Source organism: Pungitius pungitius, chromosome 20 (assembly GCF_949316345.1).
Source record: "Pungitius pungitius chromosome 20, fPunPun2.1, whole genome shotgun sequence".
Taxonomy (NCBI): domain Eukaryota; kingdom Metazoa; phylum Chordata; class Actinopteri; order Perciformes; family Gasterosteidae; genus Pungitius; species Pungitius pungitius.
In genome coordinates, this window is record NC_084919.1 from 2,479,341 (window position 1) to 2,495,335 (window position 15,995).

At 49.5% G+C, this 15,995-nt stretch overlaps 1 protein-coding gene across 2 annotated transcripts; it reads left to right on the plus strand.

Moving 5' to 3' along the window:
* Positions 1-557: 557 nt before the first annotated feature.
* On the plus strand, positions 558-6,487 carry LOC119194703 (transcriptional repressor protein YY1). Of its 2 annotated transcripts, none has more exons than XM_037449002.2 (5): positions 558-1,366; positions 2,536-2,698; positions 3,224-3,284; positions 3,738-3,896; positions 5,270-6,487. In XM_037449002.2, the coding sequence occupies exons 1-5, from the start codon at positions 745-747 to the stop codon at positions 5,450-5,452; spliced, it is 1,188 nt and encodes a 395-aa protein (XP_037304899.2). In that variant the 5' UTR covers positions 558-744; the 3' UTR covers positions 5,453-6,487. The 2 variants fall into 2 exon arrangements, with proteins under 2 accessions (XP_037304899.2, XP_037304900.2); XM_037449003.2 differs by having other exon boundaries at positions 2,548-2,698.
* The last annotated feature ends 9,508 nt before the right edge of the window (positions 6,488-15,995 follow it).

Below are 15,995 nucleotides of genomic sequence, written 5' to 3' on the forward strand. Positions count from 1 at the left end.
TAGACTAACAAAAGGTTCAAAATAAAAGCAGTCGAGACTAACCAATAAAACTATTATCAAGCATACTGTAGTTACCACTATTTTGGAAGAATCAAGCACAAACATTAATCAAAGGCCATTTATGCACCACGGGTGTGTGGATGGCTCAAGAGTGCACTGTCCATACAGGATCATTGATTAAATCAACCTAATAAAACAAGCGAGAAAAATAGAGAACAAACATCCTACTGCTGCCTCTTCTGTCATTGTAAAAAAAACAGGCCAATAATATGGACAACAATAATAAGGACAACAAATTAAGCTTAATAGTTATTGCTCCAATAAAAAATAAAAAAGACAACTACGCAAAAAATGGATCGGATGTCCCCCACGTTGACTACAATTATGTAATGCTACTCTTAAATCATGTGCATTAAAAAAATAAAGCTTTCAAAGAAGTTACAAATACACCACAACCTCATGTCAACAAACCACCAGCAGCCCTGCGACCGAGTTATCGCTGGGCTCACCAACATCTCGCGATGTTTCCGCGCAGGAGAGCATAGTGGCAACGAGAACTGGCGCGGGACGGAGCGAAGAGAGTTGTTATCGAGGAAGAGGGAGAACAGACAGCGGCAGTAGCAGTAGCAGGGGGTGTGTGCGCGCGTGTGTGAGTGTGAGAGAGAGAGAAAGTGGGGTTTTGAAGTCCAAAAAAAAGGTGCACAACACGGCGTGAATGAGAGAGGCAAGCTGGCGGACTTCAACATGGCATCCGGTGATACGCTGTACATCGAGACAGACGGCTCGGAGATGCCGGCCGAGATCGTGGAGCTTCACGAGATAGAGGTGGAAACGATACCCGTGGAGACTATCGAGACCACGGTGGTCGGCGGGGACGACGACGACGACGACGATGAAGACGACGACGACGACGAGGAGGACGAAGAGGAGGAGGAGGACGAGGACGAGGACGACGGGCAGCCCATGATCGCGCTCCAGCCGCTGGTCACGGACGACCCGAACTCGATTCACCACCACCACCACCATCACCACCATCAGGAGGTGATCCTGGTCCAGACCCGAGAGGAGGTGGTCGGTGGGGATGACTCGGACATGCACACGGACGGCGGGAGCGGGTTCGAGGACCAGATCCTCATCCCGGTACCGGCTCCCGGAGCGGAGGACGAGTACATCGAGCAGACTTTGGTGACCGTGGCTGGGAAGAGCTCGGTGGGTCGGATGAGACGGGGAGGCGGCAACGGGGGCAAGAAAGCGGGCAAAAAGAGCTATCTAAGCGGCGCCGAGGCCGGCGGAAGAAAATGGGAACAGAAGCAGGTGCAGATAAAGACACTGGAGGGGGAGTTTTCTGTTACGATGTGGGCATCGGGTAAGTAAACGTTAGCCCCGCCGTGTCTGTCAGCTCCGTTGTTAGCCGTCACATGAGGCCTCGTTGCCAGGGCGTTGTCCTGCTGCACCAGACTAGTTCCTGGAGTGGCACGTCGCACCGCCGTGAAAAGCGACAAATGCAGCGAATTTTCTATACGAAACACCACCGTGTCATATGGAAATGTTATTGTTTTGAAGGGAGGCCATGTTTTTAAGTGTTGCTGGGCGCCGCCATATTCCCTTAGACTAGTAAGTATGGCGGCGGCCCCCGAAAAAATGGCGATAGTCGCGGCCAGGCAAGAGATGGCGGCGGTGCTAGCAGGGAAGAGGAGGAGGAGGGGGGAGGAAGCTGGGTTTTTGAATATCTGCAGGCCGCAAAAACTGTGTCGCACACGCCGTGCTCAGCTCGCAGCTGGCGTGTCGCTGGCTGTACGTGTGGCCGTTTTTAACGTGTTACGCGTGAAAGGTTTAACATGCGTGTAAACGAGAGTCCGGCGCTGATTAGCATGTGGGTCGTTAGCTTTCGTTAGCGGTTAGCTCCTGTGCTAGCTCCCCCCCCACACACACACATACATACACACACGCGCACCTGGCTAACTGCTGCCCGGTGCTGGTACTGCGTGCAATGCTATATTGACCAAACGTTGGTTGATGTGTAGCTTCATATGCTGTTGTCTTTAAGACAGCGCGGCAGCTATATGGAGGTGTTTTTATTACATGGGGGGGTTAAAGTAGGATTCAGTAGTTAAGCCATGTTTACACACGTATTTATTGGAGAAGGCCATTCGATTTTTGGCTCTCTCGATACACGCCACTTTATATAAACTGGGAATATATGTGGGCAATTTAGGCATAAGAATAACATCTATAGTATTTCTATTTTAACATATTTAAAAGTACATTAATGTGAATTTTTTTAAAAAGGTTGGGCACCTCCATGTTGTCCTTTATTTTACATGTTACCACTAAAGTCAAAGCCTTCAAACCCCCAGCTAAAGGGAGTGGATGATAGGTGATATTACACTGGAGTTGGGTCGTTTTTGCTCACTAATGCCAAAGTAATTATGCATAATTCGATAGTGTGGCCGCAGATGTGGTTGCCCTCCCTCCGGCCCGTTGCTAGGGAACCACCATTGTGTTTTCGGTTCAGGCTCTGTAATGTGTTCCTAGATAACCATAAAGACATCGATCATGAGTCGGTGGTGGAGGAGCAGATCGTCGGGGAGAACTCCCCCCCGGACTACTCCGAGTACATGACGGGGAAGAAGCTGCCCCCTGGTGGAATCCCGGGGATCGACCTCTCGGACCCCAAGCAGCTGGCCGAGTTCGCCAGGTGAGCGTGTGGAGGTGTCTCCGGACGCACCTGTTTACCGAGAAAAACACCACGTGTTCATACGTAAAAGTGTAACACAAAGGTTAAAGGCAAGCATGGCCCTCTACGCAATTATCAGGTATTCTGTTCACGGTGAGAGAAATAATCTGTTCATATTAGTGCTCTTTGTACAATATGTTTATTTTTATGTACAAACATTTAGATCTGGGTTGTGTTTTGGGCGTGTAAAATTATACCAACTGTTTTCAGAAGAAAATAAATCACGAATACAGTTGAGCAACCAGCAAACGGGCATTTTAAAATAATTTACCTCTTTAACTTCTCTGTAAACACGTTCCACCTCGAGGTGAAATGTCCAGTGAGGAAGCTTCCGCTGGCGCTCGCGGTCTCTTACTGATACGGTTATTGATTAACCAAAACAGATCGACATTAGAACTGGACCTGGAGATAACATGCGCCACTTGTGCAAAGATGAATGCCTTGTTTGTTTAACCCAAACCACGTCTTTTATTTACCGTAAATCAGGATGAAGCCCAGGAAAGTGAAAGAGGACGACGCTCCACGGACGATAGCTTGCCCTCACAAAGTGAGTCCAACGATGTCGTGTCCCCCCCCCCCCCCCCGCCCCCCCCAGTCAGCCTTCCCACCACAGAGTAGAGCTCACAGTTCCTGATGGGTTTAAGAGTCTGACATTTATGCTTTCTGGGTAATTGAACATTCCTGTAAAGGTTATTTAAAAGTGAAGAAAGCACTCTGGTGAATTGATTTTCATGTACTTACAAAAGCAATCAAACCGTATCTGGACTCAATGTTTAGCTGACGTCAAGGATTTATTCCCCGTGTGAAGCCGATCACACCGCGCTGCAATTTTTAGGAGAGAATAGCCGCAGCTCTGCTTCTTTATTTTTTTTTAAGATAAAGGAAATTAAACAAAACTCCGGAAGCCACTCACGCACAAAAGACCCCCTTCCTCTTTACAAATCTGCTGACAATGGCCGTACGTTATTTGACTCTTTCTGCACCTTCTTCTTGTCTCCAGGGCTGCACAAAGATGTTCAGGGACAACTCGGCCATGAGGAAGCACCTCCACACCCACGGCCCCCGCGTGCATGTCTGCGCCGAGTGCGGCAAGGCGTTCGTGGAGAGCTCCAAACTCAAACGTCACCAACTCGTCCACACGGGGGAGAAACCCTTCCAGGTCGGCATCCAGGCTTACTTCACACCCCCCCTTTTTTTTCTTTCCACGGTTTAATCACATAAGCCCATTAAAGTAAAGTTCAGTTTGAGGAGAGTGGGATGATGAGTAATGTCACTGACCAGGCAGCAGAGGTGCGAGTGTCGACGCATCGAGACGCAGCCTCTGCTTTTTATATTACTGCACAACACGGTGACCTTTTCGAGAATCGACAGGCGGGTCACTCTGAGCTTTTCATTTAGAAAAGGCTTTAAAATAAATATTTTTATGATGTAAAAGGCATTTTAATACGAGTCTGGCTCCTCGTTAAATAAGCATCACACAGAGCAGACAACATTCATTTTGTACTGCTTCCTGCTGTGATCAACAAGCCAAAGTTTTTGCATAGAAGCTGGCCTTAACCTGGCATGAAGTACTTTGGTTAGTGAGTAACTCGGAGCTCTTCTGCTCGTACGCACTCGTCTCCAGACTCGGCGACGCCGCCGCGGCCTTTCGGCCTCTAAGTTTCTTATTTCAGCTCCGTGCACGCAGAGTCCTCTGTGAAATCAAAGTGTGGATTGATGCATTTTTTTAATATAATGGAAGCGGATCCGCTCGGTGGCGAGCGATGGACTTTAAAAACACTCTGGGTGGGGACCTGGTTGCTGTCTTTATATCATTCCTGACACGTTTCAATCACATTGGTGCGCTCTGGCTGATGTTTTGAGTCTTTTTCAAGTCAAACTGTCAAACTTTCTGTTGTTGCAGAATGACAGACTCGAGGAGTTTATCATTGCCAGACTCAAAGCCATCGATTTAGCAGACTGTCACTGGCAAAGTCAACATTTGCAGCTGGGGAGACACATAACAAAGACAGCTCTGTTTTGCCTCTCAGTTTTATTGTTTGTATAAAAAAAAAAAACAGTACGTTTCCACTCTTAAGAGAAAAGGCGGTTAGGATTAATGCACTTGGCGTACACACATTTCTTTGGGTAACACTGTTTGTGGGAGCGAGCCGCTTGCGTCGACGTAAACCGCATCAAGCGCCGACTTTCACACAGAGACGCCACACTGGGCTATTATTACTTTTGCTGTTTGTTTGTCATCCGACGCTCCGCTCGGAGCCGCAGACGTTGTCACAGCTCACAAAGCAGCGCGTTCCTTCCTTTTTGCTTTTGCGTCTTTTTGGTTTCGGGAAGGTCAAAAAATACACAAAAACTCTTTTTGAGTGTCGTCCTCACGACTCCGTTTCAAACACAAACCCTGCTGTTTCTAAGCTGTAATCGGACCATCGCGCTTCATGAGGGGACGGAGAGTCCGATTTTTAAGGCCCATAAATTAGACGACGCGCATGGCGTGACCGGCGTGGAGACTGACTCCCGTCTCCTTTCTTTCAGTGTACCTTCGAGGGCTGCGGGAAGCGGTTCTCTCTGGACTTCAACCTGCGCACACACGTGCGGATCCACACCGGGGACCGGCCCTACGTCTGCCCCTTCGACGGCTGCAATAAGAAGTTCGCCCAGTCGACCAACCTCAAGTCTCACATCCTCACACACGCCAAAGCCAAAAACAACCAATGAGAACCCTTCCACCAGTGGCGAGACACAAAGAAGAAGATGAAGAAGAAGGAGGAGGAGGAGGAGAAGAAGGAAAAAAAGCATCCCAGCGGCACACCTGAAGACGTCTTCTGAGACCCGGAATGAAACGCTTGAGACTTGATTGATTTATACGGAAAAATCTGACAGAATAAAAGACTTAAAAAAACACTGAAATTCAGCTAGTTTTCCCGCGCCCCCTTTCTTCTGCTGTCACATTGGATGAGGAGCACAGTGACTATTTCCCAAAGCCCCGCCCCCCCACAACCCCCCCCCCCCCCTCCCCTTTTCTCCAGTGGCACTGAGCTGCCAGAAGATGGAACTCATGGACAAACATCAGAGACTTATTTTTACCAGAGCGAGCAGAGAATCAGCAAACTATTAGTACTTTTTATTTTCTCTCATGGCTTTTATTTTCTACAAGCGTGCATATTGTACACTTGTCTCAGGCTATGTTTGGTAAAATTGTGATTTTTATTATTTCCGCACCCCCACCCCCCCCCCACCCCCTACTTGTGCATCATGAGATCATACCGCTGATGTGAAGAGGCCGCCGGCCTTTTCTGACCCATTTCACATGTATGAGGAGTTTAAAAAAAAAAAAAACGGCTGTATGTTTGCATTTCCATACCCTCTTTGGTTGTATTTTCCTCTAACCACAAAATAACCGTGAATACTTGTATTGTATGGCTGTATTGAAATTACGTAGACCTAGATAGAGGTGTGATTTAAAGTGTTAACCAATTAAACTTTTAGTCATGAGTTGCTTTCTATTTTCTAAGCACTGTCTTTACACAGATGAATGAGTATAATAAAGTTACTCACAACGAGTCTCGGTTAAAATATTCGGAACATGCATTGAATCGACTGCGAGACCATCACCTTTTTTTTTTTTTTGTTAGAATGTAATGTACAGACGTCAACTGTTACCTTCCTTTTGTTGATATTTACACACATGTATCTCCACTTCCCACAATAAAATGGCTCATCCCAACCCTGCCAAAATATACCTAAACTTAACTGCATCTTTCTGATTTATTATCCGTCTTTGTAGGTGGTAATGGAACAAGTCTTCACCCTGTCTGTTGTAGTGCACCCTCCAAAATTTTACCCCATTTGATACGTTCAGTTTATCATTTGGAGCCAAAACAATAGGTGCATGAATCAATTAGTTGATGGAGAAAGGTAATCAGCTAATCTTTTAATCTATAATTGCGTAATTGTCGCTGAAAATCGGGTTTTCAGTCTGGATTATAGAGGGAACTGATTCACGGTGATTTGTGAAATGTGTTAAGTAATTCATGCAGCAACACATTCCTTAGTTCCAGCTTCCTCGTCATGTATGACAGTGCACTGAATATCTGCAGGGTATTGAATGTAATTTCTTTCCCCGCACCAACGAGGGAGCGTTTCCTAGCAGTCATGCATGAAGATCAAAACCGGCTTTGGACGAAAACATCCAGTAACCTTCCAACTTCTGAGAGCGACACGCTGCACAACATCCAAATATATATTTCTTCCTTTGGTCCTGCATTGTAAACGTTGCGGAAAAGTACTGTGATTTACCAAGTTGCACGGCTATTTAAGTGATAAAACACGTTCGGAAATGCGCTGCTTTGCAGATTACAATATTACATTACAGAGAGGTTTTTAATAAAAGATTATGGAATACTATGCGCCAGTATATGAAGCAGTTAAAAGGATCTCCACCTACAATATTAAAGTACCGCTGACAATGCATCAGCTCTAATCATCCTACCACTCTGCTCCACGAGCGCTTTCATTTTTAATACTTGCACTTTGACCCTCGATGCGAGTGTCGGACAGCGATGATGTCACCGACGCGTCTCTGTTGTCCCGCATGCTTCTTTGTTTGTGAGGAGAAGAGAGGTAATATTAACAATGAGGTCACACGCAGATCGCCTGGCACACACGACCAATAATCTCCCAATAATCCATCAGTGACAACGCACTTATACAAAGAAACAATGCATTGTCAACTCTTACTAATAATTTATTAGGTGTCTGAATGGTCAGAACAAGCGGACGGAATCCCATCTTGGTCTCAATAGTTTTGATTAGTAAACACACCACCTGCTTCTCAAAGGGTATTTTTTATTTTATACATGTACATAGCAAGGTCGGTGGGAATTCTGGGATTATTTTTTTTATGTTCCCCCACTGGTCCGTTCTCTTTTTCTGCTCAGTCAGCAGGATTAGCACAACTGTGTGCCTCAGCGTCCTGCTAACAGCCCGCTCTCTGGCCTTAATCCCCCCCGCAGACCCCAGACCAGCTCCTACTGCTCCCCTCTGGTGCAGGCCAGCAGGGCCCAGCTGGCGGCGCTCTCCATGGTGCTGGTGCTGATCCCCGAAGAGGGACGACAGCGTCGTGCTTTCGGGGACGAGATGCATTTGTTTACTGCATATTCTGGGTGTCGTTTTTGGGCTGCTGCTTGAAATTCAGGGCCAGGCCCACTTTCCCTCTACCTGAGACGCACCCTGCGTGAAGGGGGGGGGGGGGGGAGTCGGATTAAAGACTCGATTCAGGCACGACTCCGCTGGAGGGTCTCTAACTCTTTAGTTTTTTTTATTTATATACCGGGGCAGCATTTATCACGGGATCGGTTTGTTTGATTGACAAAGACATGGGAGAGTAAATGCGCTACTTGTTATGCAGCCGAAGTCTGTCAAGCTTGCAACACCTGCTCTCTTTCAGATGCTTATTTCATTATGGCTCCTTTCTCCCAGGAGTCAAGGCACTTTCCTTCTCCTTTCCTGTTTTTAATTCCGTGCTGCATGTTTACCTGGATGTTATTCCCCCTTTTCTCTTGCTCGCTCTCTATCTCGCTCTGCTCAGGTAAAATATGAGGTTATTTGCAGCTGAAAAAAGTGTGATGGCACCTACAATCTCCGCGCCCGGATTGTCTTTCATTAGTTCTTCTCTCTCTCTCTTTCTCTCTCTCTCTCTCTCTCTCTCTCTCTCCGCGGCGGCAAACAAACGAAGGTTTTCTTTTGTTTCATCACTGCGGAGCGGGCGGCCTGAACCCGCAGTTCTCTCACCGCCGCACTAAACCACTTCATCTGCGAGTGGAGACTAAATCAGGAAATCCTCACAGATCAACCCCCCCCCCCCCACGCCCCCCGCCGTGCTTTATTATTCATTTCACATTTCTTAATAACACCTCTGCCGAAGGATCTTTCTCCCGCCCCGTGCTCTGCTTTGTAAGAGAGCCGGCTTTTATGTCACCTCCAAATGGACCGTGAGAAAAACAACCACCTGCGTAAACATTCTATTGCGTTGACTGTCTTCATGGGCCGAGTACGCACCCTTTTCTAAGGATGCGAGATCGCACAAAAGGACTTCTTTGTACACGCAGCTCGCTGCACATGCTTGGTCACGTGCAGTGAAAGCCCGTCGGTGGCTGTCGTCTTTAACTCGTGGTCGCTCCGTCAAGCGGCCAATTGGTTGCTAAGGCACGCAGGACAATGTAACTCCGTTGCATCCAATCTGTAGGTCTGTAATTTAAATCGGTCCTAGAACCGTTTAAATCTCTTGAAGTGCCTTCATTTTTTTTTGTGCAGTGGGCACAGCGAGAGATGCTATTTCCAAGCAGAAAATATGTTGCCAGGGTAACAGAGGAGAGAGTGAGAGTATGTGAAAAGAGAGAGAGTGAGAGAGAGAGAGAGATTTTTTTTTGATTTTTAAAAAACCTTTATTTTTCCGTAAAGCAATATCAATCAACAATCTAACAGGTATATAATTTATAATTTATTTAATATAATCAATCAAAAATCAGTCTCTTTTCCAGTGGGCCGCCCCGCTCAGGAACCTCCTCAGCCGGACTGACGCCTCACTCGGTCCCGGTTGTGCTCCCCCCTTCTCGGTTAAGCTTGAGGAGGAACTTCCTCAGCCTGTAGACCTCCTGCTGAGTGAAGTCTCCAGCTCCTTTCTTCATGCTGCCGTGTCGGGCAGAGCGAGCGAACTTCTCCACGTCGGAGAAGTAGTCCTCCAGCCTCACTCCCCTCTCGTTCTTGGTGGCCAGCAGGAACTCCTTCACCTGCCCAGCCCCGTACCTCCTGGAGACCGTCCCACCTGAGGAGACACTGATGGCAGAGCCCCACCCCGAAGAGGAATCGGACTCCCCACCCCCCGCCTCCCCTCTGCTCGACGCCCCTCCCCTCTTTGCCTGAGAGCCTCCTCTACTGGCCCTCGTCTTTCTCTTCAGGTGGGGGACCTTAAAGCCCACCCTCCCCTCCTCCATCTCCTCCTCACTGTCGGAGACGCCCATCCCACCATCGAGCGACCCCCTAGCTCCTTTACAGTCGCTCTCACGACTCATCCCACTCGTCCCCTCTTTCACTCTGTCACACACGAGACTCGCCCACTGGGCTACATTCACTTCTCCATTCACTCCTACACTCACCCCCTCACCCACCTGACCGACCGGCTGGGCCACGCTCACCCCCTCACCCACCTGACCGACCGGCCGGGCCACACTCATCCCCACACCCACCTGACCGACCGGCTGGGCCACACTCACTCCCTCACCCACCCCCTCACCCACCTGACCGACCGGCTGGGCCACACTCACTCCCTCACCCACCCCCTCACCCACCTGACCGACCGGTTGGGCCACACTCACTCCCTCACCCACCCCCTCACCCACCTGACCGACCGGCTGGGCCACACTCACTCCCTCACCCACCCCCTCACCCACCTGACCGACCGGCCGGGCCTCACTCACCCCCTCACCCAACTCTCCAACAACCTCCTGGGCTTCCCCAGCCCCCTCTTCCTCCCCGGCCCCCCCAGCACCCTCCCGGTTCTGGTCCTGAGAGGAGGACTTCACTGGACATCCCCTCGCCAGGTGTCCCTCTCCACCACACCGGAAACACCTCCCATCGTCCGATGTAGCGAACATCACGTATTCGAACCCCTCGATCCTCACCTTGATCACCAGGTTGAGAGCCTGGGTCTTGGTGAGGACCATGTGGAGCTGTCTCCTGTGCGACACCACATGTCTCAGCAGAGGAGACCTGCAACCTGAGGACACCTTCCTCATTTGGGACACCACCGTCCCGTGCTTCACCAACTCGCCGAGCAGCGCATCGTCCGGTACGAACGGCGGAACGTTCGAGACCGTGACTCTGACCGCCGGCTCGGCGAGAGGCAGCACGGGAACGAGGGTGCCGCGCACCACCACGCCGCTCGCCACCACCTTGCGCGCCTTCTCCACGCTGTCCACGAAGATGACCACCGCGTGGTTCATCCGTGCAGCGGACTTCACGCTACCGTGACCCACCAACCCCCCCACGGCTAAGCCACAGTCCTCCACGGAACACGCGAAGCACGGCGCGAGCTTCAAGCCGTGCTTCCGCGTTAGCCCCGTGAGGTTCATCTGTGCGTGCTGCACGCCGATCGGCTACAAACACGCACAAATTAAGACAGACAGAAACCAAAAATCACACACACACACAACCACACATTTACACTAAAAGATCCGAAATTAAACGAAATTACAGCTAGAAATCACAATCAAACAATTCACCTCACGCCACGCTCCGTTCACTCCGCACTCCTTCCACTCAGAGAGAGAGAGAGAGAGAGAGAGAGAGAGAGGCTTAGATAGCCCCCGAATACCAGGACGTGGAGCACAGCGCTCCACCCCGTCGAGGCCGCGTTCACCACCCGCCGCACGTCTGCAGGCCGCCTTTGAACGCGTAAAGTGTTCGAGACGGTTGGGGTTTTATTTTTGTCTCTATTTGTCGAGGTGTCTCACAGCAGAGAAGCGCATAGGTTGTAATTTATCTCTCTGCATTTCCAGGCTCTTCCTCACCTCTGTTCTCCTCCTCCTCCTCCTCATCATCTCTCTCTCTCGTTCTCTCTCGGTGTCTCTAACTATATATAGACTGCCTTTTCTTTTTTTTCCCCTCTGCCTCAGTTTGAGTCTCCATCTATCTACACCTGTCTCCTCTCCCACCCTCGCTCTGTCAAATTGACTTCGTTGGGACAGCAGCCATTTAACTGCACTGTTGCCGAAGTACGTTGAGCTAAGTTCTAAGTGTGATGGTTCACAATGTGAAAAAAAGACAAGAAATGTCCGGAATCAATGATTTGGATCATTTATTATGCAAAAAGATCTAAAAACATACCATTACTCAGATACTTAGAATGTGTTTTTATACCCCTTATATATTTGGGATTATGTACATTTTAATATTAATATAAAATAAATTGATTTTATAGGTGAAAAGGAGGTACAAATGTGTATTCATTCACCCAATACTAAATCAGCGGTTTTATATAACAAAGATGTATGACGGATTTATTCAATTCAGCAGGTTCCTAAAGGTGAAATCAGCCGTGACGATAATTAGTGTTTCATTGTCGCTTTCCGATTCTCATTTAAATAACCGACAATTCACAGTATTTAACAGAAACGGCAATGTAAACAGAATAATTCTTGGGTGGAATGGATATAAATGTTTTCTCGGGCCTCTTTCCCTTCGTCCTCCCTCAGCAACATTCTCAAGACTCCTCAGATTTACCGTTTGATCTTTACCCGCCAACTACAAAGGTAAAATTCTCCTTATTCATGCATCAGTGTCAACAATTATGAGGCCACCGCAGAACAAGTACTATACATTTCCTACTACTGCTCTGCTTTTATTTGTATACATTAGCATTATTGACTGCAAGACCTTTGCATGAATTAGTTTAGTATTGTTGTGTTGAAGTAAAGGCTGGAATCCTTCCTCCACCATTAAGGGGGGGGGGGGGGGGCCTTGAAGTCTGAGAGCTTCTCCTGTGTTGCTGCAGGCTGCAGGGAGGCGTTCAGAGCTGCTGCGTCCTTTTACGACACGCAACAACAACGCCGCGTACCAGAATGCAGACACTCGAATGCAGCATACGCCGCAATTACCAAGACGTCCCGAGGCATCCGACTGCAGCCTGCTTCCTCCTTTATGAGAGAAGTGACGCCTTCCACTCAATACAATCTCAGGGAGAGATTTTTTATGAAAACACAACAACAACAACAATTAACTTTATGGACTGAAAACACACCGTTAAAGTTGCAAAAAGATTGACGCTGTCATTAAGGAACACGCACGCCTTGAATCATGATCTGTTTTATGGTCCATTTGACTCTAAACAACCCAGCATTCTTTAGACAAACAAGTGATTGAGACCATAAACTCATATTTACGTTTACGACGACGTTACGAGGTAATAAATCAAGAGGGAAGTCATTTTCTCAGAGACCTAATAAATCCGACTTCCGTTATAGCAACCAGAGGAGTTGAAGAGCAGATAGCATGCGTCATGCCCACAGGCCCTGCAAAGGATTGTGGGTTGGGATAGCCGCAGCCGGGTTAATCGACCTTTATTTGATTAATGCCTCATATCGGGATCCTCGTCACGTCCCGCCTGCTCGCCTCGGCTCGAGGTCGCCAAAGGTGAAGCCTCTCGGGAGGAGCGCGGCCTCCACTTTCAAACCAGCGACTGCGCGCGCTGCGGCCCGCGGGCTCGACGCCGCCGGCCGCAGCCGGACGGAGAGACCTTTAAAGCTCTGTTTGTGAACGAGCCACCTGACATTATCCTTTTTTTCCCCCCGCGAGGCGCCCCGTGCTCTTTGTTGTTGCCCGATTGGCGGGAAATTCAAACTAAACGCGACGCCGCCGCGGTTTGATGGCTCAACTCGACTCAGACGAGATCACTGCGAGCCCAAACGAGATTAGCTCGCCAGAAACACAGTGGATTCATGATCCTGGTGTGAGCCGGTTATGGAATCCCTGAAGCCATGCAGATTCATCTCTTCCTCTGTGTGTGTCTGTGTGTGTGTGTGTGTGTGTGTAGAAGTGATTCACCAAGTGAAGTGCCGACATGCGCGCGGTCACATGTTCCAGCTTGGGAGCCCCCCTCGGGCGATGGGCTGACAAAATAACGTGGCCCCGCGACCTCCCAACAGCCTCCCGTCCTCCATTACCAGAAGCCTGAAGCGATAACAAGATTAGCATAAGCACTTTTAGTAAGTCACTGTGAATGGGAGCCTTAAAGAGGCTTAAACTGCCCCCCCCCCTCTTCTTCCCCAGCAGCTGATAGCTGACTGACTCCTTGCTTGCTGCTCTGTTCTGGCTGTGTGTACACAGTGAATCGCCTCTATGAGCGATAGCAGCAAATCAGGCAGATGGGCAGAAAAAGGGGCTCCTCGCGGTGGAAGGTGTGTCTGGTGTGAAAAGCCCCCCCCCCCCCTCCATCACCCCGGAGCACGTGTAACTGAAGGAGGTGGGAGGGAGGGAAGGAAGCATCTCAGGGGCGATGGTGGGGGGGGGGAGGCACATAATCTGGGTTTCAAGTCAAACCAAATCCCCCCCCCCCCCTCCGCCCCGCCCCTTACTGCATGACCTTCACTCGGCCCGACTCGTTCTAATGGGATTTTGAGAAGAAGAACCAAGAAAAAAAAAGAAAACGCTGGCTCCTTTGCTGTCTCTTTGTGATTAAACCGCCTCTCGGGGACATTCTAGGACCATCCAATCAGTTTCAGCAAACATCCCAAGTATGATTTACTACAAAGTAATTAAGGTATCAAAAACTTTGCAACACAAAAAAAAACAGGAAATTCGCTCCGCATCGTTTAAAATCACACCTGTTTAGACCTTTGCTTTCGTTTTTCCGAGTGAAGTCTTCGGTTTTGGACCATTTCAGTTCACGCCCCCCGTTTTTTTCCCAGTAATCACATCCACTATTAATGAGCCATGATGTTCGTGCTGAACCCATTTACTCTTCTCAATAATGCATACTTGTTGGAATTGCCTGCGCATATTTTACACTTTTACACCCCCCCCCCCCACCCCAGAGGGATTGTTGTGGTGTTTTGGTCTATCGCTGCATGCGCTCCCTGGGATGACGCCTGCCAGGGGAACAGTGTCTCATGGGAGATAATGAAGCCGGCGAGCTGCAGCACGGCGGAGCCGAAGGTGCTAAACACACTTGTTGTAGGACCTTCGGCCTTCTTAGATTAAGCATTCGTGTGTGTCCCCCCCCCCCCTCTTAACTGTGATTTTAATGGGCTCTTCGGGTTTGGTTGGAATAGGCCCAACGATCTCCTTAAACAAGACAATTGACGACAAATTGGACACATCAGTGGCCCCCGGTGTGATTTCCCCCCCCCCCCCCCCCCCCCCACGTCATAATTGTCATTAGAAGCCGTCGGTTTAAGTGCTGCGTAGAGGGACTCGTCCCGTCGGAGCTGAAGAGAAACTCACACAAAGAAATGAAAAGCCCATTAGCAGTGACAGCATAAAATTGATTTAATTAGCGGAACGGTGCGGCTACTATTGAGAATAGAGGAAAGGGGGGGGTGGGGTGTGGGGGGGGGGCGTGATTTAAAATGCTCCTGCCGGTCACCGTGACCCCTTTGTGGCGTTTGAGCAGCATATCGAATCACCACCGACTGAAGGCAGGTCAATCTCACACAGAGATTGGCAGGTTCCTCTCTCAAGTGGGCCAGTGGGGGGAGTGTGTGTGTGTGTGTGTACGGAGGAGGGAGGGGAGGGGGTGTTGCAGCCATAGGCCGCAGAGAAAGGGGGGGTCACATGATCTTGAATGGAGAAGAGACGACCAGACAAAAGGCCAGGGATCACGTGTGGTCCAGATCTGGCCGCGGACCTCCACCTGAGGTCCGTCACTTGCACCGACCCCCCCTCTGTCTCGCCCCCCCCCCTGCACCTTCTCCTCCCACCCCCCTCTGTAAAGGTGCTCTGAATACCGTCTGCCTCACAAAGGAGGCTCTTTCCTGCGTCTCCTGCTCTCTTCCTCGTTCCGTTTCGCTCTACATTCTCTCTCTCTCCCCGTCCCCTCTTCCTCACCTCTCTTCCTCACCTCCCTCTTCCTCTCGTCTCTCTTCCTCTCGTCTCTCTTCCTCACCTCCCTCTTCCTCACCTCTCTCTTCCTCACCTCTCTCTTCCTCTCGTCTCTCTTCCTCACCTCTCTCTTCCTCTCCTCTCTCTTCCTCTCGTCTCTGAGCCGTCTCGCTTTCCTCTCTGCTCCTCTCGCTCCATCTCTCTATTTCTTCTTCCTCACCCTCACCTCGCCGCCTCCCACCCTCGTCTTTCGTATATTTGTTTCACAAAACCTTGCTTCGCCTCCACCCCTTCCATCTCTCTCTCTCTCTCTCTCTTTCTATCCTTCTCTCCCCATAAAAACATCTATTATTAACACACACCTCGCTAAAGTACGAACCAAGGTTCAGGCTCCCGAGCTCCTCAGCATTTCAATCACCTTTAACACGCAGGAAATAATGAATAAAACGCCTTATGAGCCCCGCCTGTCTGTCTGTGTGTGTGTGTGTGTGTGTGTGCGGATCGTCTTAACGGGTCTCCCGTATAGTTTCAACCTTCGATGTGCTGCATCCTCTGAGACGCATGCTGAGACAGGCACTGATATGAGAATCAATCAGGCAACATCCGACCACCGGAACACACGCGGAACCAGAGCTGGTGTTGCATCCCGCCGGCCCCTCGGGGA